We start from the raw sequence: 23,328 nt of genomic DNA on the forward strand, positions 1-23,328 counted from the left end.
GTGAAATATTAGTAGGTTAGAATTACTTTGTTGCGTGACACAATACCAATAGATGCTTCGTGCTCGGAGAGGGAGAGGCTCTTGTCAGCGGTGGCACCTAAACAATGGCGGCTTTCTTGACGTTAATACTACGCGTTTGACTTGACGAGCACCCCACTGTCATTTTGCCTTCTTGGAGGTATACGTTGAATGCGGAGGAGACAGCTGACGTTCGGAGAAGATTGCATCTACTGTAGCTCTCGGAGACAGTTCAAACGCCCCCGTGCTTCAATTTGTTCAGAAAGTTGAGAACAAGACGTCACAGGAGACAGAAATAAAATGAGAGCTCCACTTTGCTTCTCCAGGATTTACTTTGGAGACCTGAATTCTCAATCGTGCCCTGAAAAGTTTAGTGCGCACAAGGTGCACAATGCAGCATTCCCTCATTCCCTACGTGGGAGTATTGAAGTCAGGACGGTGTGCGTTGCTGCGGTGGATGTGTTGCTAAACAAAAAGAAGCTCCCTCGCTCCTTTTATTGGGGAAGAATGGCCCCTTTAAAACCTGTCCAGCCTTAGATAATTTCATTCAGCCAGCCCCTGCTCCGCCGTCATTGAATCTGCATCCAGAGATCAGGTTCACAGCGACGGGTTGATAGCTTCCCAAGCCTCTTGGCCTTTTGTTCTACCGGCCCCGCGCGGCCGCCCCCCTCCTCTGGAAGTTTGGGGGGGGGGGGGGGGGGACACAGAGCTGATGGGACATTGCTGAGAAAAGTTCAAAACCTCAGAGGTGACGGGCCTTAAATTCCAAAATGACATTTTGTTGTTTTGACGAGATGTCGCGTTGACAAATTCCCACGTTTGTTTCAGTCGTCGAGACGTTGAGTTGAACAGGTGAAATAAATGTCTTTAACTTTTCAAATGAAGGCACAAAATCAATTGTACCAAGGTAGATGTGGACCACCCAGGAACTCCTAACGTCTCCCTCCACTCCTGGGTCTCCAGCCTCGGTTGCCTTTTTTGTCATCTCCGAGGAGCATTACTGAGTCTGAACTTGCCTAAACCCTTGTGATCACACCTCTTGAAAAGGTTTTGTTTCTTCTGTCGATTGGTATTCGAGGCAGGTCACCGCACTCCCACCCTCTCCCTCCTCCCCCTCCTCCCCCTGCCCGCCTGCCCGCCACCCTCCTCCCCCCTGCCTCCCCTCCCACGTTTGAAAGGCCTGTTTTCATTTTAATTTGCACCTGTTGTGCAGTTGTTCGCTGAAGGCAAGTGCAGACCAGTCAATCGTAGGGAGACGTGTTAGGAGGAGATGTGGGGAGGCTTATCTTTTGATATGTATAATGTCTCCAGAAATGTCATGCATGAACTTCATCTGTTGGCGCTCTTGATTCTGGGAGAGTTCAAGAGGCAGGGACACTTTCAGGCCTCGGTAGGCAAAGTATGGCACATAAAACGCTGTAATTAAGCTCGTGCATTACACAATGTGAGGCGTTTTACATATTACGCACTATTTATGCTCACGTTAAAACACGACATCTCAAAGCCATTAGTTATAAATCTGTTGATTTTCACCAAAGACTTATGAGCTTGCTGCAGCTTTATTTTATTGCTCAGAAACATAAATTCAACTAAAGCGCATTAAAAACGCCTCCACCTCTTCACTCTCCCATTGATTGGCTCGTACCGCAGAACATTCTTGCACAAGCTGCCAATGAGGTGTGTCCCCATGTGATGCCACGCTTCTGGCTCGCCAAGCGCTCCATCTGCGCTCCTCCAACAAGTCCTCTGACGTCCTCTTCCGCCACGATTTACGCTGCGGCGAGCATGCACTGAGAACCTGCCGGCGTTGGTGACTAATTTGCACGCGAGCCACCTTTGATTGAGTTCACAGCCCTTATTTACAGGCCGTCTATTTTAAGAAAAGCAGGCATATGTCTGGGACCTGGGTGTTGTGGGAGCGGGCGGGCCCTGTGGATGCTCCTCTGGAGTTTTAAGTGTGTGTGTGTGTGTGTGTGTGTGTGTGTGTGTGTGTGTGTGTGTGTGTGTGTGTGTGTGTGTGTGTGTGTGTGTGTGTGTGTGTGTGTGTGTGTGTGTGTGTGAGGGTGTGTGTGGTATGTATGTCAGCCTATACCTCCTTGAATGTGTGCACTCAATAGGCCTCAAGGTCCTGTCATATTTTCATATGTTGGGAAACATTTATATTTATGTTCATGGCTCACGGGCGATGCAAATGTGAAGACATGCGGGAGGGGTACATGTGATGAATAATCTAAATGACTATAGGTTAAGCCTTTTGTATGCACAGCAACGACATCAGTAAAACAGCATGAGCTATGCGGAGCATGTGAAACGTGACGGGTATGCTCCGGAGCAGAGCCATCCTGAAAGGTGCAGCTCGTTGGCATCCGAGGCATGCGAGCAGGACTGAAAATTAGTGGCTATTTTGGCTCGCATCTCCTCGACAGCTGTCTGCCCACCGCTGTGGTTCAGTCACAGATTCCAGTCGCGGATGCTGTAATTAGGGTGTAACCCAAAAAAAGAGAAAGAAGCGCCTACGCCTTGGACCGAGCAGTGATGTGGGGTGACCTTTTTAATCTGGGAATAAACCTCAATTTCCAAAACAAGTCTAAATCCTTTTTCCGATTCCTCTGTCATTTATGTTTAGAGTTTAATCACTCAGCTGACACCCTCAACTGGTACACGCCCACATTCCTCAATCAATAACATTACAAGCTGCCAGTAATGACCAGCACGTTTAGAAATATGAAAAATGTGAAAGCTAACCGTATCGGATCATAGGGATTATTGCTGCCGTAAAACACCCATTATTTCTCTGCTGTCCTTTCCTAAAACCCTGTACTGAGCTTCCTTTGTCTCTCTGTCTGTAACAGCTCTGAACTACGAGAATGTGGTGGAGACGGGCTCAGAGACGGAGGAGGAGGACAAGCTGCCGGTGTCCGAGGAAGACGCCCTGATCAACGGCACGGGCAGCCCGGCCAGCCTCACCAACCCGGAGGCCTCGCCGCGCGCCGAGAGCCACGGCCTGCTGACCAAGGAGGAGGAGGACGACGAGATGAGGGACAGCGGCGTGGACCACATCTGGCCCGACAACGACATGCTGAGTGCCTCCGTCGACGGTACTGGTGAGTGTCTCGAATCAGATGCTGCAGACAAGAAACTACACCATTTGATCCAAAGCGTGATATCTGAGAAACATGACCTGCAGATTTAAGGCTGATGATGTTCTCAAGGAATCCTTTTTCTTTTGTTCCGTCTGCTCTACCAGATGTGTGGGCTTCAGGTGAGCTGTCAATCACAAAAGCTACCACTAAGCTGATTCTCAGATACTTTATTGCAAATGTGTGCACATCCTGCCACTCGTGGTGTCGTCTTATGCCGTAAACCCCACCCATCTGGTGCCCGAGCAGACTTAAACAAACCCCACGGAGCGCTGTGCAAACGCTGCTTGAGCCAGGTCTGCCGGTGAAGCCGCCGCGATGCTCCCTCAGCAGACAGACACCATAAACAGTTTCTCTCTGAGCGACAGGGACCATTTGGTTCATGCTTAGAGAAAAGTCCCGCTCTGAGCCAAACAACAAAAAATATTTGCAGTAATGTAGAACCTCACAGGGAAATGTGAGCTGCAGAGAATGAAAAGCACCAGGAGTCGAGAATGCGGTTGATGTGATTCAATGTTTCAGTCTGCAGGAGATGCAAGACATGTGAGGCTACTTTCACTCAAAGTGTATCAGTGTGTATGGTGTTACAGCAGTGACTGATGCCTGTAATACCTCCTCCCTAACAAGCTGCTTAATCCCAGGCAGGTGATACCTCCTCAAACCTGACTGACTTATCGTCTTTTGTTGAGCAACTCAGATTGCAGGGGCCCCGGTCACGGATGCTTGAAAGATAAATACTTTTAATTAGGGGGCAGGGTATAATCATTAAAGGAAGCCAGACTGCTGCAAAAAGTCATTAACAATCTTAAATGAAATTTTTATTTTTATGATAGCCATTTACATGTATAATAAGAGTCAATGATTCTTGGAAGCATGTGACGGGAACAGAGTACGGCGAGAAGTCATGTAAGACAGCCAATTTAAATGAGCTGGGCCCCGCTATTCATTCCTGCTAATGAACTAGCTGTGCACGCTGCCGAGAAACGGAGGAACATTCAGCAGTCTTAAATTTTAATACGGGGGAAAATTACACATTTATTAGGGGTGAAAAAAAAACTTAGTGGGTATCAACATTTGCTTCTCCTAAATAGCAGTTCACATTGGCTCCTTACCGTGTGGTAAATAAATCAAGATAAAGGATAAACAAGCTGTCGCTGCATACGGTAATTGTTTATTTGATAAAGACCCGCGGTGCCATAATGTCTGTAATTCAACTATGTTGCAATTCCCAGATAATATGCTTCTTGTGTGATAAAGTGTCTGACATATCTCGGAGAGCAAGTCAAGTTCATTAGAGCGTTTGGGAGTCTCTTTCCCAATCTTGCGGGTGCTGTGTTTCCCAGCCTGTGTTTTTTTCTTCCTCGGTGCCTAAGTGTCTACAGTGATACCTCAGCACATAACTTAGGCCTGAGATAAGTTAGCACCCCCCCCCCCCCCTCCTTCCTACTCGGACTGATTTGGTCGTCACTCCCCTATCAAGAGTTTTTACGCAGGTCTTGGAAGTGTGAGTGGATTTCCTCAGAAGTTTGGAAATTGCAGTAAAAGCCCACAAAAGTTTTGGACATGTCGCCCAAAAACGCAACCAGACCCTCTAAGGACCAGTTTCATGTCTTAAGCAACAGAGCAACGCAGCCGAGACATAACTATTACATTTGAGGAAGAAAGAAAAATAAAGTTTATCACCGAGCCTCTTCTGATTCCAGGGCACAATCAGAGTCTTGTGTCTGGCGTTGTCCTTGACATTCCTTCATCCCACGTTGAGGCTGGACGCGATGTGCTGGAAAGCATGACATCATTATCACTGACAGACATTTTCAAATAAATCACCTGCGTTCTCCCTTCGCCCTTCTTAAAGCTCCTCTCCGGGGCGTCGGGAGGATTTCTGACTTCACATCGCAGCATAGAAGCACTTTTGCTTCATCCTCGAGACAAGATATTAGAATAGAAATAAGACAATTCTGCCAAATGTGTCCCTCTGTTTTTGATAAAACAGTGTTTCTTGTTTTGGAGTTATTCATTTGCCATTTAAACACCTCGTGCGTCCAGGAGTTTCCCACATCTTTCAATAAGTGTATCAGATGCTTTTCCAGCCTGCCAAGAATAAAAAAAACTCTGTATTCTTTGGCTGCAAAACGCTCGAATCTGAAGGGATGGAACATTGACACAAAATATCTGCTGTTGACAACCTCGGTGTAAAAATATCAGAGACGGCATCGGCTTTCATAAACCTGCTTTAATCAAATGGTTCTCTGAGATTGTGAGGCTATTGTGTGCACACCAGACTGGTTCAGGAGAAGCGAGTCTGAACGCACTAAAGGCAGAGCTTTAGCGACTGCGGTGACCGGCCATAAAAATAGGAATGTTTTCAAAATAAACAGCATCAGAACTGCTATGAAAATAGGTGGAATTACGGTCTGGCCAAGGTATTCTGGACTCCTCCTGAGTCTCAAACCTCAACATCGCTCCTCAAGGAGGTGTGTGCCTTACTGCCTCACGTCCTCTGTGATTTACTGCTGACAAAACACACTTTTTCAGTGCAAAATGTTCTCCACTACCCAAAATAGGCACATTTTTGTGGCATAAAGGACTCAAACCGCTCTTTTTTTCCTCTTTTTCTATTTTACTTGTGACATTTTTGAAATCTTGTGAGCATTTTTGATACTTTAAGAGACAAAGCCATGAAATTGGTCATGTCTTACAACACGTGTGTGTATAGCAAGCCCTGCAGCATTCTACTGTGTGCACCCAGTTCCTACAATGGCACTCTGACTGTAGCTCAGGACTGGCTTTCAGCATGCATGTGTGCCAGAGGCTGTAGCAGCGAGGTGTACGTGGTATTAGCCTACCTCCTACTGGAAGCAGCCATCCCTCCCTTCAGACCACAGATAACAAAAGTTATCCAAGGTAAATAGGGGAGAGTGGAGGGCCAGTAAATCCCACTGGTCATCCCCTTGCGTCAGGCCAAAAGTATGCAGCCAAATGTGATTACCCAAAGCAAACACGGTGCCTACGAGGACACAGAAATGTGAGGGAGGTTTCACCGTGTTCAGGAGTTTTTCATACACGCTGATATCTGATACTTGAGGGTATATTTTTAATCTGCGGTGGAGGTTTGTTTTTTATCTGTTTTGTTTTGTCATAGTTTAATTTACGCTGTTTGAAACCCATTCATTTTCTCATACTGCAACTGTGGTTTGGATGCTGTTTGGCAGACGTGCAATCAAATGGACCGAAAAAAAGAAAAAGAGAGGAGGGAGAGAAAATTCCTAGTAAGGGGAAAGTTAAACTAGGACATACCCCTCCAGAAGAGTCTGTCATTATTCTGTGGAGCCATTGACAGGGGTATTTATCATTGCACCGCAGAAGCCACATCTTTAATTTCAAGAAAACCCGGAATTGCAAAGGCTTAGAATGCATTCCACAACTATTAAACCCATTGTGTTCAGCTACAAATAAAAAAGTGTTTTGCTTCTGGCCTTTGTGTAGCAGGATAACATTATTATAAACAATACACCCACCACCTTTCCTGTCATATCTCAGCCAGGTTTCTGTAATGTAGGCGCTCATCTTTGTTTAATAGCTACGGGAGAGTCGGATACATCAGATCCTGCTGTGGACTGTGGAAAAAAAACAGAGATCTTCACAATGCAACACTTGTAACGTCCTTGCAGCAGAGCAAGAACAGATGCGCGTGAGGAACACAATGCAGGTTTTTTGTTCCCCTTTTTTTCCAACACAAAGCCCCCGTGTTCTCGGAAGCACCTTGATTTAATTTTTACCGACGAGGCAGGAAGGAGGGACCAGGGGCTTCTTAAGCTGATTGTCCAGTCGGTGACCTCCTGTCGACCGTGGAGGGATGAATCTGTCAGAAGAGGGTCTGTTTATGAGCCTGTCAATGCACCGTTTATTTACAGCCACGTCCTCACCTGTGCCAGGACACTATGTGCCCGTCTGCACACACCGGGTGCCATTATCCTGATTGGCAGTGAGGACCTGCTCTGTTTAAACCAATGCTCCTGGAGGGTCAGTCAGGCAAACATTTCTCAGAGCCAGGGTTCCTCTGGGAGGCAGAAATATCCTGATTGGTCCATGGGTGGAACCAAAAAGCCAGAGGATTTTAAGTATTGATTTGACGTCTGGATTGGTGGTTCTCAACCTGTATCCCATTTCATTGGGCTTCAGTCTGACATACTTTACCAGAGAACATTCATTCTTTGTCTCCACCCACCTGAGGTTTACCCCAACCAATGAGGTTTATTTCTGCCCTCCAAAGCAGCTCTGCCCCTGGAGAAATGTTTGTGCAACTAAAACTCTTAATTTGTGGTTCAGGGTTGTATTCCGTTCAGTCGGTAGCGAGGCGCAAACTCTCCGCTAGCGCTGTGGCAAATCAAAACAATGTGTGCGCTCACAACACTCCGGGCTGCTTCGGAGAAAAAGCATCCACCAAATGACATATGATAAAAGGAGCGTGATCCTGCATGCAGAGGATTGCAGCGGCGTCACAGCCAGGGAGTAATAAGCTCAGCCTGCGTGTTGGCTGGAGCTCTGTGATTGCTCAGGTGGATGTGCTCCGTGTTGTATTTAATCGCTCTGTTTGGCGATTGAAGCTTTCTTCGCCTCCCCCACCGCTTGTTGTCATGTTAAAGGTAAATAAGTCACTGCCTGGCCCAGATGATAGCATTCATTAAGCATGCTGAACAAAGCCGCGGCGCGCTGCGATGCACAGCGGTGCCTTTATTGCTTTCTCCATACCTTCTTCTTAAAGGCCTCATTGTCTGCGTTTGTTGGTTTGCATGGTGCACCGAGGTACTCACCCCTCCCTCTCCCTCTCTCTCTCCCCCCCCCCCCCCCCCCCCCACACCCCCTTTTCTCTTCTTCTCTGTTTCCGTGCAGATGAAATAAAAGATGATTTTGACACCCTGGGGCCTGATGCCACTTTGCAGGCAGTTGGAAACGGTACAGGTGAGTTGACTGAAGATGTGCTCTTTTCTCTCGCAGTGAACTCTCTGTTTCTGCAACACGCTTTCAATCAGTCTGTCCCAATCTCTTTGACCTGTGACCCCTTAAAAACGAAGCAATGTCTGCTTGCAACATCTCGTCACGGGTTGCTTAAGTTTACAGTTTTTTTCAGAACCTTAAGGGGTTTCTAGTACAAAGGTCACGCAGATGATAAAAAGCTTAAACGTGTCTCCCTCCCTTCAAAACATTCCAGCAGGGTATATTTAAAACCTTTACATCCAGATTCATGGTTATTTAAGGGGGAAACAACCTCAGAGTCGTGATGTTTTCAGCCTTCCTGGTGAGCTCAGTGAGCCTCAGTGTGTGTTTGTGTCCCGTTGCCGACTCCCGGTGGAACCGAACCATACCTGCCATTTTTCATTAAGCCACCGAGGCTGATTTGCAGCCACACACCCCTCCCTTCCATGATATCATCCTGGCCACCCTGACAATTGGCCCCGGACGCTGTTATGGCAAACCAAACTCGCCCCACAGAAGGCCACGCAGCCCTGCCTCAAAGCCCTCCTTCAGCTTTAATCACTATTACTTTCTGCTCGTCGTGTTTTCTTCTTCACTTCTCTCTCTTTTCTGAAAATTCAAGCACAGCAAATGTTTTCCATTTTCGCTGCTTAGAAGAGTTTTGGAAACAATACTGTGGCACGGCTGCTCGCCGCCACTCGATCACATGTGATTTCATTTAAAGACATGAGCAGTTTGATCACGTCCTGGTGCCAAAGCACACTTTGATCCAGGTGATTTCCTCCTCCACTGGGGGAAAAGTCGCTTGTTTCTTCTTAAAGAAACATTTGACATTTATATCTTTCATGCAGAAGGACTCCAAACAGCTAACGTGAAGTTGCGTTGGTGGAAACACTGAATAAAATGTTATTACCTTAATGGTTTTTATGTTTATGTCATCATATCTGAAATAACAGCTTAAAAACACTCTCACAATTAGCTTCAGACGCTCGAGTCATCTAATGAGAATGCTGTATATTATGCGATCACAGTTATCAAAAGCAATCCATTGGCACCGGTGACATTTCGGTGACATTTTTGACAACCAAATATCTACTACCTTGACCTTTCGCAAATTGGACCGCAAAGTCATCACGGCCGAACAAATCGCTCTTTAAACCTCACCTTGGCTCGCAGACTAAAAGCCTAATTAACAGAGGATGAAGTCTGATGAGACGTCACTCGCTCTTTTGGCTCGATACAGCCAAACAGCCTCCAGAATTTCTTCAGGTTGTAAACAGTGTGTGTGTGTGTGTGTGTGTGTTTTGAAAGTCAGCCATCCCCTTGACTAATGAAGGCTGCTGATTTCTTTTAGCTCCGGTTTGTTTTTGGAGGCAGCTATCTCCACACTGCAGCTTAAGAGTTTCCCTGAAGAGAAGGGACTGGGAAATAATTTGAGAAAACGCATTGTGTGGCCTCAGCACTTTGGCTGGCTTAAGATACATTCTGCTCAGCGACGGCAAAGCATGTCTCTCCTTTTTCCCTCTTCTTCTCTTTTTTTTTTTTTTTGCGCTGGTTTGTGGTTTGGCCCCGGTAATCTGTTCAACACAGAATCAACAAAAGCCACAGTCTCTTGATTGACCTTATATGTGAAAGTCGATACAAAGAGACGTGGCTCTGTTGCTGATTAAGCCCGGCTTGTGTATGTATGTATATGTATATATACAGTATGTGTGTGTGTGTGTGTGTGTGTGTGTGTGTTTCCTTTTTTATTTTACAGCCCCAAACTCTAAATCTGATTTAATGTCATGAGTAAATTTGGTCAGTGAAGTTTTTTGACACGTTGCTCCTCAGCAGCTCATGGTAGCTCGTTCATCTCTGACTTTTGTCCGGATTAAGTTACAATTCTTATTTTAGCCGGCATGGCGTGACAAGCAAACCCAGTAATTTAGATGTATTCTCCCCAAAGCACGGCTGTAATGTTTTAGGGTGGCGGTCCTCATCGCATTTCCACCAAGATGTTCCCAATATCCCTCTGTAAGACATTTCTCAGGGGAAGAAATGAATCCAATTTATTCCTCGCCCGTTCCGTCTCTATTGTTCTCCTCCTTCACCGACTCTCTTCCTCTCTTCCTCTCTTCCTTCAGTCAAGAGCGTCGATTGCACTTCAGAGTTCGAGGACTTCTTCGCCAAGCGGAAGCTGGACGACGGCGACAGCCACGTGGTGAGCATCGCAGAGTACCTGCAGCGGGGCGACACCGCCATCATCTACCCAGAAGCCCCAGAGGAGCTGTCCCGCCTGGGCACGCCGGAGGCCACCGGTCCAGAGGAGAACGGTAAGAATCCCATCAGGGGCGGTGGGCGAGGGGTCAAAGTCTGCTGGTCCAACTCCTCAGAGCCACCAAGTCAGGGAAGGAGTGTTGGGGCGACATGTCAGTCCGCATCTAAAGTTAGCTTATGGTGGCTAACATTAGTCATTGTAATTTAAAGTTACAGTCTAGCTTTCAAGTATTTAAAACAAAATGTAGGCACAATATTGACTATTTTAAACGATTCTTTTCACAATTGCTTTAATATTTAATTCATTGATATTAACTGTGGCCTCCTCTTGTAGCAAAGGTTAAGAAAGAAAGAAAGAAAGGGAGTCTGGTCAGAGCAGCAGCTCTTCCCGCTGACACAACCGGGCAGCTGTTGGTCCCACAGATTCACCGGATGCCTTGGTGTTTACCTACCGTCTTAAGCAACAGCTGGGCAGGGGCTTGAAATCAGATAGCGCACCTCTGAAGCGGCCCGGAGGGAAAAAACTGGGGGGGGGGGGGGGGGGGGGGGGGGGTTTGAATTGGAATGAGCTCATGATTAATGTTGCAGACATGATGAACGTGTCGGTGGGAACGGCATTAAAAAGTGAGCGCTGTTTAAAGCAATTAGGAAGGCATCTGTGTGTTGATCCACATGTGGTGTGGTACATGTATCTGTGTGTTTGTGTACAGACAGTATTTGTTACTCTGTCAAAGAAAGTGAGACGGAGTGTGTGTGTGAGGGTGTGTGAGGGTGTGTGTGTGTGAGGGTGGGGAGGAGGTCGTAGTGCAGCGGATGCCAGCCTGACACTGGGGCTCTCATGTGGAGCAGATTGCAGAGATAACTCCCATACCACTCTGGGCAGCCCGCCCGTTAGCTGCCATTGATTCGCTGACCTTTTGGCCCGCTTTCCCTTCCCCTCCCTCCTCCCTCCTCCTCCCTCCTCCCGCTGTCTCCTGTGCAGACCTGCCACCTGGAACGCCAGATGCCTTCGCCCAACTGTTGACCTGCCCCTACTGCGACCGGGGCTACAAGCGTTTGACATCGCTGAAGGAGCACATCAAGTACCGCCATGAGAAGAACGAGGAGAACTTCGCCTGCCCCCTGTGCAACTACACGTTTGCTTACCGCACTCAGCTTGAGCGGCATATGGCCACACACAAGCCCGCAAGGGATCAGGTTAGGAGGATTTCTATCTTTTCTTCCTCGTCCTTCACTTCTCTCTCTGTTTATCCTCCTCCTCCTCCCTGTCCCATTTCTAATGTGCTCTGATCCCTCAGAGAAGACAGATCATTTTCTTCTGATTGGCAATCATTATTAATTTTTCATGGCATTTTGAAGATGCAGATCCTTTAATGGTAATAACTTTAATTGAGGCCCTAAATGGGTTTTTGATGGCCCTCCCTGATATAATTTTCCAGTCTCGTGTTCACGATCGAATGATTGTGTGAATTTCCAATTTGGAAATTTTTATCAGCTCCTTAACTTCACTTCACTCCTGGCCTTTAATGTTCTTCTGGTGCAGCCTGCAGTAGTACTCCATCAAACCCCGCCCCTCCCCCCGCTTCTAATTTCATGCACTGCATAAACATCTGTGTATACTTGAATTTTCTCGAGCGATTTATATCCTATATGTCTGAAATATAATGTGAATCTGCTGGCAGTTAGCATGAATCACCTTAAAGTCCTGTGAGGTGAAAACACATCCAGCAGTCACGGGTGTTTAACTCGCTTGTCAGCTTTAAGTTGAAGATGGGGGGTGGGGGGGGGGGGCGAGATAGATTGTAGCAAAAAAATAAAAATTGCACGCTTACAGAGTTTTTGCACATTGGGGGATAATTATAACTTCTCAGTGAACTAAAATTGAGCAGTAAATTTGAAAGGAGATGTTTGTAAGTGAGGAATTTGTTTTAAAAATGCGACGGATGTAAGTTAATCTTTTAAATGTAAGGAGTCTGTTTAGTACATTTGTAAAAACCTCCAGGAAAAAGGTAGAAAAATACTCTTCTTTGATATGTTATTTAGACTTCCTCCTCCTATAAAAGCCTTGTAATGTAGAGCAGATCAGCCGATCACAGATGACATCACGCACGCTGACGCTTCCCCGTGTTCAGTCCCAGGTCGTGGGTGTTGTGTTGTGCTCTCTGAAGCGAGAATGACAGGCTCAGACTGTGGCTGATTTGATCAGATGTCAGCAGCCAGCACTTTCACCTGATCTACCAGCTGGGTGTAAACGTGAGCAGATGGGCCGGCCGAGTGAGCCTCGTATTACAATGCTGTTGCCGCTCCCCTCCAGAGTCAATGGCCAGAGACGCCTTTTCAAGCACTGCAGGTCCTTCCACAAAGCCGGTTATCTTGATTTGTAAATGAGCCGTGTTGTTTAAGAGTTAATCCTCGAGGCGATGTCTGATTTGATGTCTTACTCGTTCACTTTTTCTCCTGGATGCAGTTAGATTTTCTGTCTTTTGAGTCTCGGTATCCGTCGCTGCTCAAGCTTTTCCTTTTTATTCGAGACAAAACAACAAACGTGATGTCACTTCCTCTTGTTTAGAAGACACGTGTAATCATGTGAAAATGCACATTTGGCAATTAGGAACTCAGGAGCAATGAGATTAACATAAAGCATAATGTCCTGATAGGTAAACATGTGCTCTGCTCTTCTGTCTCGTATGTTTACAAGCCTTAATACTCCTCCTCCTCTTAACCAATTAGCTGAAATATGACTAATTAGAGGTTATACATATGCAAACATCCAGTCAGGTCTCCGCCCACAACCAGCAGTGGTGGCGTTCACACCGACAACGAGCCATGAGGAGGAGACGGAGCATTTAGCTGGTGCCATTCACAATTAAGAGCGCGGAGCGATTGTGTCTTATTAGCAGTGGTGGCGAGACCAAACTTTACCGGGCAGGGGTCCTCGGGGGGGGGGAGTAAGGGGATGGTGGTGGAGGTGGAGGAGGTGGGGGCGGAGGCACGAAGCAGCTGTTGCTGTTTGTTTATGCAACTCAGCAACATACGAGCGGTGGGGTCCCTCTCCGGCGCTTGGCGGGGCCCCCGACTCTCCCTGCTTGATCTTTGAAGGTTGGGGCTGTTTGAACAATTCCTCCCAGTCCTCCCAGTGTCCTGCGCGCCACCATCTGTCTCCCCAGGAATGTGGGTAGAGTCAGCACACACCCCAGCATTTGTCAAGGCTGAACTGGGAGGAGGGAGCCTCTGCGCCCCTCCCCTCCCCCCCCCCTCCCCCCCCAGCGAGCTCAGAGAATATGTGTCTGTTTTTAAATGTACTAACCGTTTAACGTCTTCAACTCCCTCTTGGATTGAATTGTTTCGCGAGTGGAGAGTCAGGTTTACACGCCCTGTGTTGTCGCCGGGTATTATACTTAGATTTTTATTTTTTCCTTTCAGAGAACGGGCCTTGTTTGAATTGCAAATTTGATGGATTGCAACGGATGTTTACCTTTGAACAGAGAATCAAGGCCGGGCCTCTGTGCTCTGTTCTGTCTCCTAACATTATTAAAGAGGCATTTAAAAAAAGAGCCAATTACAGTACGGCATTAGAGAGTTGTGAAGGAGTACAAAGTGTTATTCAGATGGTGTGAATACAGGTATGCAGGGTGAGAGGAGCTCACGGAGGATGGTGAATACCTTTCACACTGATTAGGCTCAAATTAATGAAAAGTAGATCCGATCGGCGCTTCTAATGAAGGGGAAACGCTCTAAAAAGACTTCTTTTCATTTATTCTATTTTCTGGGCTGCCAAATTCTAAAGGCATGCCTCCTCTGGCTGAGGAGCCAGGAAATTAAAAGGTATGTGATTCTCTGTGTTATCGCCGCCGCTGCCTGTAGTCGCTCAACGGAGGTGGGAGTAGAAAGCCAAGATGCTCCGCTGGCGAACGGAGCCGTTTGGCTTGTTACTTGTTGTCAAGCCAACCGGTTGTGATTATTTACTGCATTTCTTAAACACCAATCTCTCTCTCTCTCTCTCACAGCACCAACTGCTCAACCAAGCGGCCGGCAACCGCAAGTTCAAATGCACCGAGTGTGGCAAGGCCTTCAAATACAAGCACCATCTGAAGGAACACCTCCGGATTCATAGCGGTGAGTAGCGCTGCTCTTTGAATATTCATAACCACGATTTAAATGCACCGCCAATCTGCAGACATTCTTCTTGGGTTTATTTTGGACCCTCCCTGCTGTTGATGGACACTGAACTCAGTCCAGTTACCAAGTACAATATTTGCTTAGAAATGTGTATGTGTGTGAAGCATATCAGCAAATCTTATATCAGTTATTAGTGTATTACTGAGGGACAATGAGAACAAGTCAATGAGGCAGATTTAGTATTTTTTGATTGGCAGTTTATTTGGACACTACATGTATATTAATTTATTATATTTCACTTGTTGTCTTTATGTAAAATGTTCCTTTACAGATAATCTTAGATGTTGAGCTTAACGTGGCAGATTTACATTGAACATGTCAATGTTGATTAATGTGTCCCCTATAAATCAACAAACTCATTTGATGTTATTCATATCAGCCATCTTACAATCATTTATTTTTTGTTCCAGGTGAAAAACCGTACGAGTGCCCCAACTGCAAGAAGCGTTTCTCCCACTCAGGCTCCTACAGCTCCCACATCAGCAGCAAAAAGTGCATTGGCCTGATAGCCGTCAATGGCAGGATGCGCAGCAACATGAAGACAGGCTCCTCCCCCACCTCCTCCTCCTCCTCGCCCACCAACACCGCCATCACCCAGCTGCGGCAGAAGCTGGAGAACGGCAAGCCGCTCGGCCTCCCCGACCACAACAACCACATGAGCATCAAGACGGAGCCGCTCGACTTCAACGACTACAAGCTGATGATGGCATCTCACGGATGGAACGGTGCTCCTGGACCCTTCATGAACGGAGGCATGGGAGGGAACAGCCCGCTGGGGGTCCACCACAACTCGACGGCCCAGAGCCCCTTGCACTCCCTGGGGTTGGCCGGGCTCGAGTCGCAGCTCCTGTGCTACCCGGGGCCACTGGCGAACAACCTGAGCGAGGTGCAGAAGGTTCTCCAGATCGTGGACAACACTGTGTGCAGGCAGAAGATGGACTGCAAGCCCGAGGAGCTCTCCAGGCTCAAGGCCTACATGAAGGAGCTGGGGTCCCAGGTGGAGGAGCAGAAACTGGCGCTGACGTCATCGGGGGCTCAGCTCGGTCTTCCGCTTGTCAATCACAATGGCGCCACCAAAAGCATCATCGACTACACCTTAGAAAAAGTGAACGAAGCCAAAGCCTGCCTCCAGAGCTTGACAACAGACTCAAAGAGACAGATTAGCAATATCAAACGAGAGAAATCCAACCACATGCTTGAAGGAAATGTGGAGGAGAAGGTGCAGGAAAATATCATGTTTACACCTTATACTTGCCAATTCTGCAAGGAATCCTTCAGCGGGCCAATACCTCTGCATCAGCATGAACGCTACATGTGTAAAATGAACGAGGAGATCAAAGCCGTGCTGCAGCCCACTGAGAGTTTGATGCCCAACAAACCGGTGATATACATGGAGAAGAACAGCCACTTATCCTCCTCCATGTTGTCTGAGAAGGTACTCACTGGGCACATCCACCCCTACAGGGACCACATGTCTGTGCTGAAGGCATATTTTGCCATGAACATGGAGCCCAACTCGGAGGAGCTGCTCAAGATTTCCATAGCGGTCGGCCTTCCTCAGGAATTTGTCAAGGAGTGGTTCGAGCAGCGAAAGATGTACCAGTACGGCACTACCAGAACCCCACCACTAGAGAACAGGCACAACATGGATATGGTTGTCGGAACAAATAACTACCACATTCAACCAAAAGACTCTATGGCAGCTAGGTCACCTGTGTCTCTAATGAAACCGACTGACCGCATCACCTCCCCCTCCATAGCAGAGCTCCACAACAACGTTAACAACTGTGACAACCCGCTCAGACATTTGAAAAACCACCAGTACGGCGGCGGCGCCAAACCCACAGGTGAAAAGTTGGACCACTCCCGCAGCAACACGCCCTCCCCGCTGAACCTGTCCTCCACATCTTCCAAAAACTCTCACAGCAGCTCCTACACTCCAAACAGCTTGACTTCAGAGGACCTGCAGGCCGAGCCGCTGGACCTCTCTCTGCCGAGACTCATGAGGGAACCCAAGCATGCACTGACTGTCAGAAGCAGACCTAAAGTCAGCAGCATCTCCATCGACCACAACAGCATCCCCTCTCCTCGAGAGCACTTCGAAGAGCCTTTGAACTTGGTCTATTTCAAGAAGGAATTCTCAGGCTCCGCCAACAACGGAAACCTTGAAAAAAGCACTAGCCCCATCTTCGGCATGAACCCGTTCGCTGGCAAACCCCTGTACACGTCACTTCCACCTCAGAGCGCTTTTCCACCTGCCACATTCATGGCCCCGATGCAGGCCAGCATACCGGGTCTCAGGCCCTATCCGGGCATGGATCAAATGGGCTTCCTACCACACATGGCCTACACTTATGCAGCAGGGGCAGCTACCTTTGCCGAGATGCAGCAGAGGAGAAAGTACCAGCGGAAACCAGGTTTCCAGGTAAATAAGCCACCTGTGGTTTTGTAAAAGCCCCAGGCTCCCTCAGATTCCATAAAACGATCTGAACTCATTTCTGTACTAATTAGAAACGTCTTCAGAGTCGGGAGAGAGAACGGCTCACCTGAGGTAGACTGAGCCGAGATAAACAGCTGTGACACGACCGAGCGGCAGAAAGAGAAATGTAGTTCACGGTGTCATGGAGGAAAGAGGGCGTGACGACAGCTTTAGTCGTTTCTCCTGCAAGATGATCAACATTTTAGATAAATGATCATATCCATCATTATCTATCCACGTCTCTGATTTAAACTGTTGGAGATGAAATCGAGCTATTTTCTGACGTTTCATCACTTATTCCAAAATATTATCTGCTCATTAATCTGGACTGAAAGCAGTCGTTGGTTGCTGTCCTGTTTGTGTTTTATTACAGCTGTCAGATTGTGAAAACGCACTAAAACAATCGACCAATAAGGAAAATGGTTATATTTTAAGCTTCAATGTAAGCATAAGAGAACATATTGGCACAAAATATCAAACAGCATCAGGTTCAAATAAATAAGAGGAATGATATTGGCCCTGAAATCTCATCTCAATAAAGCCGTAATTGTTACCACTCTCCACTGTAAATTTCCCCCTGTGTGTGTGTGTGTGTGTGTGTGTGGAATACATTAGTGCTCCTGACTCTTCCAGCGCTGGCCTGAACTCAGATATTGTGTTATTAAATATGGGTGAAAGGCCTTTGTAAAAATGACAAAGGTGAGCCCCGGAGCCGTGCACTTCTCTGAAATTTCCCCATCGCAACTTGGCTGCATTTGAAAGAGCGCCGCGGCAGAAATGAGCTCCTACATGTGGATTAATAATGCACCGTCTCCATGTTCATTACCACTGAGTGCTGAGGGCTGTTTAACATAGAGGGAACCATTTTGATGAAGAAGAAAAAAAGAAGTATTAATAATGTTTCCTATTCTAAGTTATTAAATTAGATTTTAAAAATACAGCTACGGGCGTTTAGTTCAAATTGATTGCAGAGTGATAGTGGTCTCTTCTTAAAACACAGTCCTCACACCATCACACACACACACACCTTCTGATTCTAATCATTCTATGAGTCGGCAATTTCAAGAATGGCCTTCCTCTAATGTTGTAATATTGTCCTCCATCCATTCACGCTTAAGACTGATCTTCATCATAAAAGAGAATTTTAAAGGAACCTGCAGAATTAAGCACTCAATGCTCTCCATTATGACGGCTTTCATAACGGAGAGCATGTGGAAGTTTTATAAGAAGTCAACGGCGGTGTGTGCTGGGAGTTAAAGTCTTTTATTAGATATCATACAACTGCAGTATTAAGACATTTATTCCTTAAATACTTTCATTATTTCAAGTTCTTTTCATGCTACACAGTCTATCAAAGTCATGTGAAGAGATATTTGATTTTGTTTAACCTTCATTTATATTAAAATCATAAGAAATGTAGTAAAAATGTAACAAAATGACATCGAGACGACGTCGACGACAGAAATGTCTCCTTTAAGCCAGCTTAAGCTCACACTAAAGTTACTTAGACTTATTGAATATACTTCAGGTCTTCACCCTGCACCGTACTCACCCCGGTGTTCTGTCTTCTCCTCTTGTGTCCCTTGTGTCTTTGAAGGGGGACCTGCTCGACGGTACTCCAGATTACATGTCAGGGCTGGACGACATGACAGACCCAGACTCCTGTCTGTCGCGGAAGAAGATCAAGAAGACCGAAAGTGGTATGTACGCGTGTGACTTGTGCGACAAAACATTCCAGAAGAGCAGTTCCCTTCTAAGACACAAATATGAACACACAGGTATATACTGTTCTAGACCCTTATTTTAAATCCCATTTCTTTTTTTATGTTTTAAATGTTTGTGTTTCCAAATCCTCTCACTATGAATATATATATATTTTATGTTCCCCCTTTGTTTCCTCCTTCTTTCCTCCTCCTCTGTTTGACCCTTCAATTGTGTATGTAAACCAACAGCTAACCTGCTTCTCCATTGACAGGTTGAGATGCCAACGAATGAGACAGTTTGACTTTGTGATGTGTTTGAAGCTTTAGATTTTAAAGAAGTATAATGTGTAATGAATGCAGGCAAAGGGAGCTATCTCTTCAAGGCATTCTACTCTTTATTTTCCAATCATATCCTGCTGTATTAACCATGTTGCTATCTTAAAAGACACACATCAGCTCACCTAGATGTATAAAGCCAGCAGAAGGCCCCTAATGCCTTTATCGGCCCCGTTATTGGTGATAGATCACATCAGCGGAGTAGTGCTCAGAAGCCTCAGAGCGCTGATAACAAGTCTTTCATTATGGTTATTATACAGAGATCCTCTTTCACTAGGTTGCATCATTTATTTTATCCGCTATCTGTATCCGAGCGCTCGGTGCTTCATGCAGCCTTCGTGTTATCTGGTCGGACATTAAAGGGAGGGAGGGTGCACCGTCAGAACAGCGCTGAACTCTTTCATAAAGAAACAGCCGCGTTATCTCCACCGCGTCGCTGCGTCTCGCTCACAGCGCCACGCTTTCATGTTCGCGTCGCTGCGTGTTGTTTTTTAACCACGTTAAGAGGCTCAGAAGTGCAGTTGAACCGGCCAGATGTTGGACAGGAGTGCAGTTTGAAAGCCGTTTGGCCGGTGGACCGGAGTGTCAGGGGGGAGTCATGTGATTTGTGGGAGGCAGGCAGCCATATTTCCACACGTGCTGAGCAGCAGTGAACGAGGGGAAGAGCTGTTTCAAGCCAAAATGATGTTTGTAAAGCTATTAGGAGCTTTTTTTAAAAAGATGCAGGTAACTTTAGATCTCAGGAGAAAGAGTGAAGAAGTGGAGCTCGGTGAGCAGAAAGTGTTTAGGGATGAAGTCTTTGTGTAACGCGGCCGCGTGGCCTCATCACAGGCCGGAGGAGGTTTATTCAGCCAGACAGTTTATGGCCCCGTGTCATGAAACTATCTCACCCTGCCCCTGTGGCCAGCTCGGCTTTCTCCTTTCTGCCAAAGTGTCAGACGGAGGAGCCACAGCCCGAAACCTAACGGAGGGCCAGGCGTCACCATGAACTTGAATTGTGTTAGGAGATAAGCAGGGTAACCCCTCAGTGCCCCCCCTCCCCCAGCACATCTCGGATTTGTTTACTCCGTTGTCGCCTTCTGTTTGCTTTGCAGAACTTTATTGACGTTGCATTCATCAGTGTGGCACGCGGGCCTACAATAAGTAGTTGTGGTGGAGTTTCTCCATGCTTTAACCACGGGAGGGGATTTCCATAATGTCGGCCCACGAATGCGAGCACACTTTCTCATCGCGCTCGCAATTTGAATAAACAAATAGCCCAAAGTCGTAAGTCAGAGTTGGATTTAATGCACCGTGATGTCATTTTGCTCCATGTCATCCAATCCATCAGAGTTTTTCCTCAACGTTTTGCTTTCTTCTGACTTGTTGTGTGATTTGTTGTAGCAGCAGGACAAGCGAGACAGACGACTCACGTCCCCGCTCTCTGTTTTGTGTCTCTGCAGGCAAGCGGCCGCACCAGTGCCAGATCTGCAAGAAAGCCTTCAAACACAAACACCATCTCATCGAGCACTCCAGACTGCACTCGGGGGAGAAGCCTTACCAGTGCGACAAGTGCGGCAAGAGGTTCTCCCACTCGGGCTCCTACTCGCAGCACATGAACCACCGCTACTCCTACTGCAAGCGGGAGGCCGAGGAGCGGGAGGCGGCCGAGAGGGAGGCCCGTGAGAAGGGCCACCTGGAGCCCACGGAGCTGCTGATGAGCCGGGCCTACTTGCAGGGCATGACTCCTCAGGGTTACCCGGAGCTGGCGGAGCGCGAGGCCATCATGAGGCACGAAGCCGTGAACGGAGGGATCAGAGAGGGACGGAAGGAAGTGGAAGGAACGTATGTGAAGATTGGACGGAGGGACGACGAGTTTGAGGAGGAGGAGGAGGAGAGCAAGAGCATGGACACGGACCCGGACACGTTGAGGGACGAGGAAGAGAACGGAGAGCACTCGATGGACGATAGCTCGCTGGACGGCAAAACGGAAACCAAATCGGATCACGAGGACACGATGGAGGATGGCATGTAATCGGCGACGGCGTAACAGAAGCTTCCCATCTTAAGAGTTTTAAGTTTCTGTCTATCGGTTCAGTATTCTTACCTGCTCGGTTTAAAACGCCGTGTTTTAAGCCGTACGTGCACGTGCCTGAAGCTTCCGGGAAGCTTTCTTTGACAGACTCCTCGGGGGGGGGGGGGGAAAGATGTCTGCCGAACAAGACATGGACTCAAGAGTCACTCTGGAGGAGGTCGCTGAGGGAAGGGAGGCATGGGTTTGTGAAATAAGCTGCATTATGCAAACCGAACAATGAATAAATTAATACATTTCAAAAAATGTACAGTACTAAGGCCTAAAATATGTGTGGTGCTAACCTCCTCAAATAAACCCCCTGTGTTCCATAGTATTTATAGCACAACTAGTGACTTGTACAAATTGCACTCCGCTTCTATAATCATGAACAAAAATAATAAAAAGTATTGCCTATGTATATATTTATACAGTGTTGGAAAAAGAGCAGTAGTGTCTGCACTACAGTCCTTGGATATTACCTTTGTTATCACCTACCTACCTACCTACGGTGTCGTCTTTACTTTTGCCACAAACATCTCCAGCCACACTATTTCAGGCCTCCAATCAACGTCAAATGAAGGAATTTAAACTAAAGACTGTATGAAGGAGCTTAGAGGATTTTTTTAAGAGGATGAAGTTTTAAAGAGACCTTCGTTTTAAGGGAAAATACAGTTTATGGTGTGGGGGGGGGGGGGGGGTAAAAAAAATGAAGGACGAAGCCTTTGTAAGGTGTTTTTGATAAGAAAAAAAGAAGCCTTATATGCAAACCTTTTAACCTGTGTGTTTTCTGCAAGTGCCACCCTCGTGTTGTGTAAAAGGTTCATTTTTGTCACCAGCTTCAGTATTATGGGATGGTTCACCGTTGTTCTTTGAAGCATCCGTGTCAGTATTAAGACTTATAGGCAGCAGGTCCTTAGTTTACATTATGTTGTGCAATGTTTTCTCAGTTTCTTTACTTTTAACTTTGTCAGTATTACACCAAACCTTTTTTTTTTTTAAACAACAAATTGCATTCATTTTATTTGTAGGTTGAAAAAAAAAAAAAAACATTATTTATGTGGCCCATTTTATATTTCCTAATTTTATTTATTTCATACTGTTGTGTACAGTACTATAGTTCTTCAATATATAGATATATTTTAGTAAAAAGGAACATGGTGTCGATCATAGGGGCAAATTTTACGTAAAGAGAGCATTTATTGTGTTTTGAAACATTGTGAAATGCGAAGTTTAATCTTATTTTATTTTATTTCCTTTATTTTCCAGTTACTGGAAAATTCCAAATTTGGGAACTTTTATACAATTGTGAAAACACTGTATTTTCGACTGAAAAATTCCACTTTCTTCATCTTTGTTTCTTTTTTTAAGCTAAAAAAAATGAAGAGGGACTGTTAAATACTATGTATGATATCATGACTGAAGAAGAATCTTTCCTGAAATGTCTTTGTAAAAGTATTATTGAATTCTTAATTTGTAATTTCTCTTGAAAATGACCCTGCTCGAATAAAAGTAGCCAAATTACAGAGTACCAAACCTCAGCGCTTCATGTTTATTCACGGAGAGCAAACAGTGAGGTTTGCTCGGCAGCGCCGGCCTCGAGCCGCTTCACATTCTCTCCAAACGGAGACGAGCTGGAAATCTTTCTCTCCTCTTCTTCAGTTCATACAGCAGCCGCTGTGCTTCTCATTATTATGTTAATTACATACATTTTCTATTCACATATTTGAGTGGATCAGAGTGGACTGACCCCGGCCCTGCTGCTCATTACGTCTCATTTAAGTAAAACCAAACATTTATATTCTACTTCTTTTTCACCTGTTTCTTCTACACTTGATCTGCGTTGAATAACAACTAGTATTTAAAGAATAAGCCCAGAAATGTTCCATATTTGTATTATTGTCAACAATTAAAAGACCAAAAGCAACAAAGAATCCTATGAGCACGTTTTGAGTCCCACACACACCGTGCTGCCTCCATGAACACCGGCTACACGACCACATGACACTAAACACTAAAGAAAGAAAAGAGTCGTTTAAAGATATTCAGCCTTAATAACAATGTTCACAGATTTATATTCACGGGAATATCTCTTTAATAATTAAACAGCTGTTGTTCTCCATCATGACAACACATTGAATTCTGTAGAGACGTTTATAAAAGCACCTTTAGTTCATACATATATAT

At 46.2% G+C, this 23,328-nt stretch overlaps 1 protein-coding gene across 3 annotated transcripts in view; it reads left to right on the forward strand.

Annotated features, from left to right (window-relative positions):
• The window catches only part of zeb2b (zinc finger E-box binding homeobox 2b), a 37,439-nt gene extending 14,762 nt beyond the window's left edge, over positions 1-22,677 (forward strand). For 2 of the 3 annotated variants that reach the window (XM_076094728.1, XM_076094726.1), the window contains exons 2-9: positions 2,871-3,122; positions 8,052-8,120; positions 10,262-10,450; positions 11,377-11,591; positions 14,402-14,510; positions 14,984-16,998; positions 18,650-18,830; positions 20,534-22,677. In XM_076094728.1, coding sequence (XP_075950843.1) covers positions 3,053-3,122; positions 8,052-8,120; positions 10,262-10,450; positions 11,377-11,591; positions 14,402-14,510; positions 14,984-16,998; positions 18,650-18,830; positions 20,534-21,105 — 3,420 coding nt within the window. In that variant the 5' untranslated portion in view covers positions 2,871-3,052 and the 3' untranslated portion in view covers positions 21,106-22,677. The remainder of the gene's footprint in view (positions 1-2,870; positions 3,123-8,051; positions 8,121-10,261; positions 10,451-11,376; positions 11,592-14,401; positions 14,511-14,983; positions 16,999-18,649; positions 18,831-20,533) is intronic. The other variant, XM_076094727.1, reaches the window with a different exon arrangement.
• The last annotated feature ends 651 nt before the right edge of the window (positions 22,678-23,328 follow it).

This window comes from Anarhichas minor, unplaced genomic scaffold, assembly GCF_050575085.1.
Source record: "Anarhichas minor isolate MPS153535 unplaced genomic scaffold, ASM5057508v1 ptg000018l, whole genome shotgun sequence".
NCBI classification, from domain to species: Eukaryota; Metazoa; Chordata; class Actinopteri; order Perciformes; family Anarhichadidae; genus Anarhichas; species Anarhichas minor.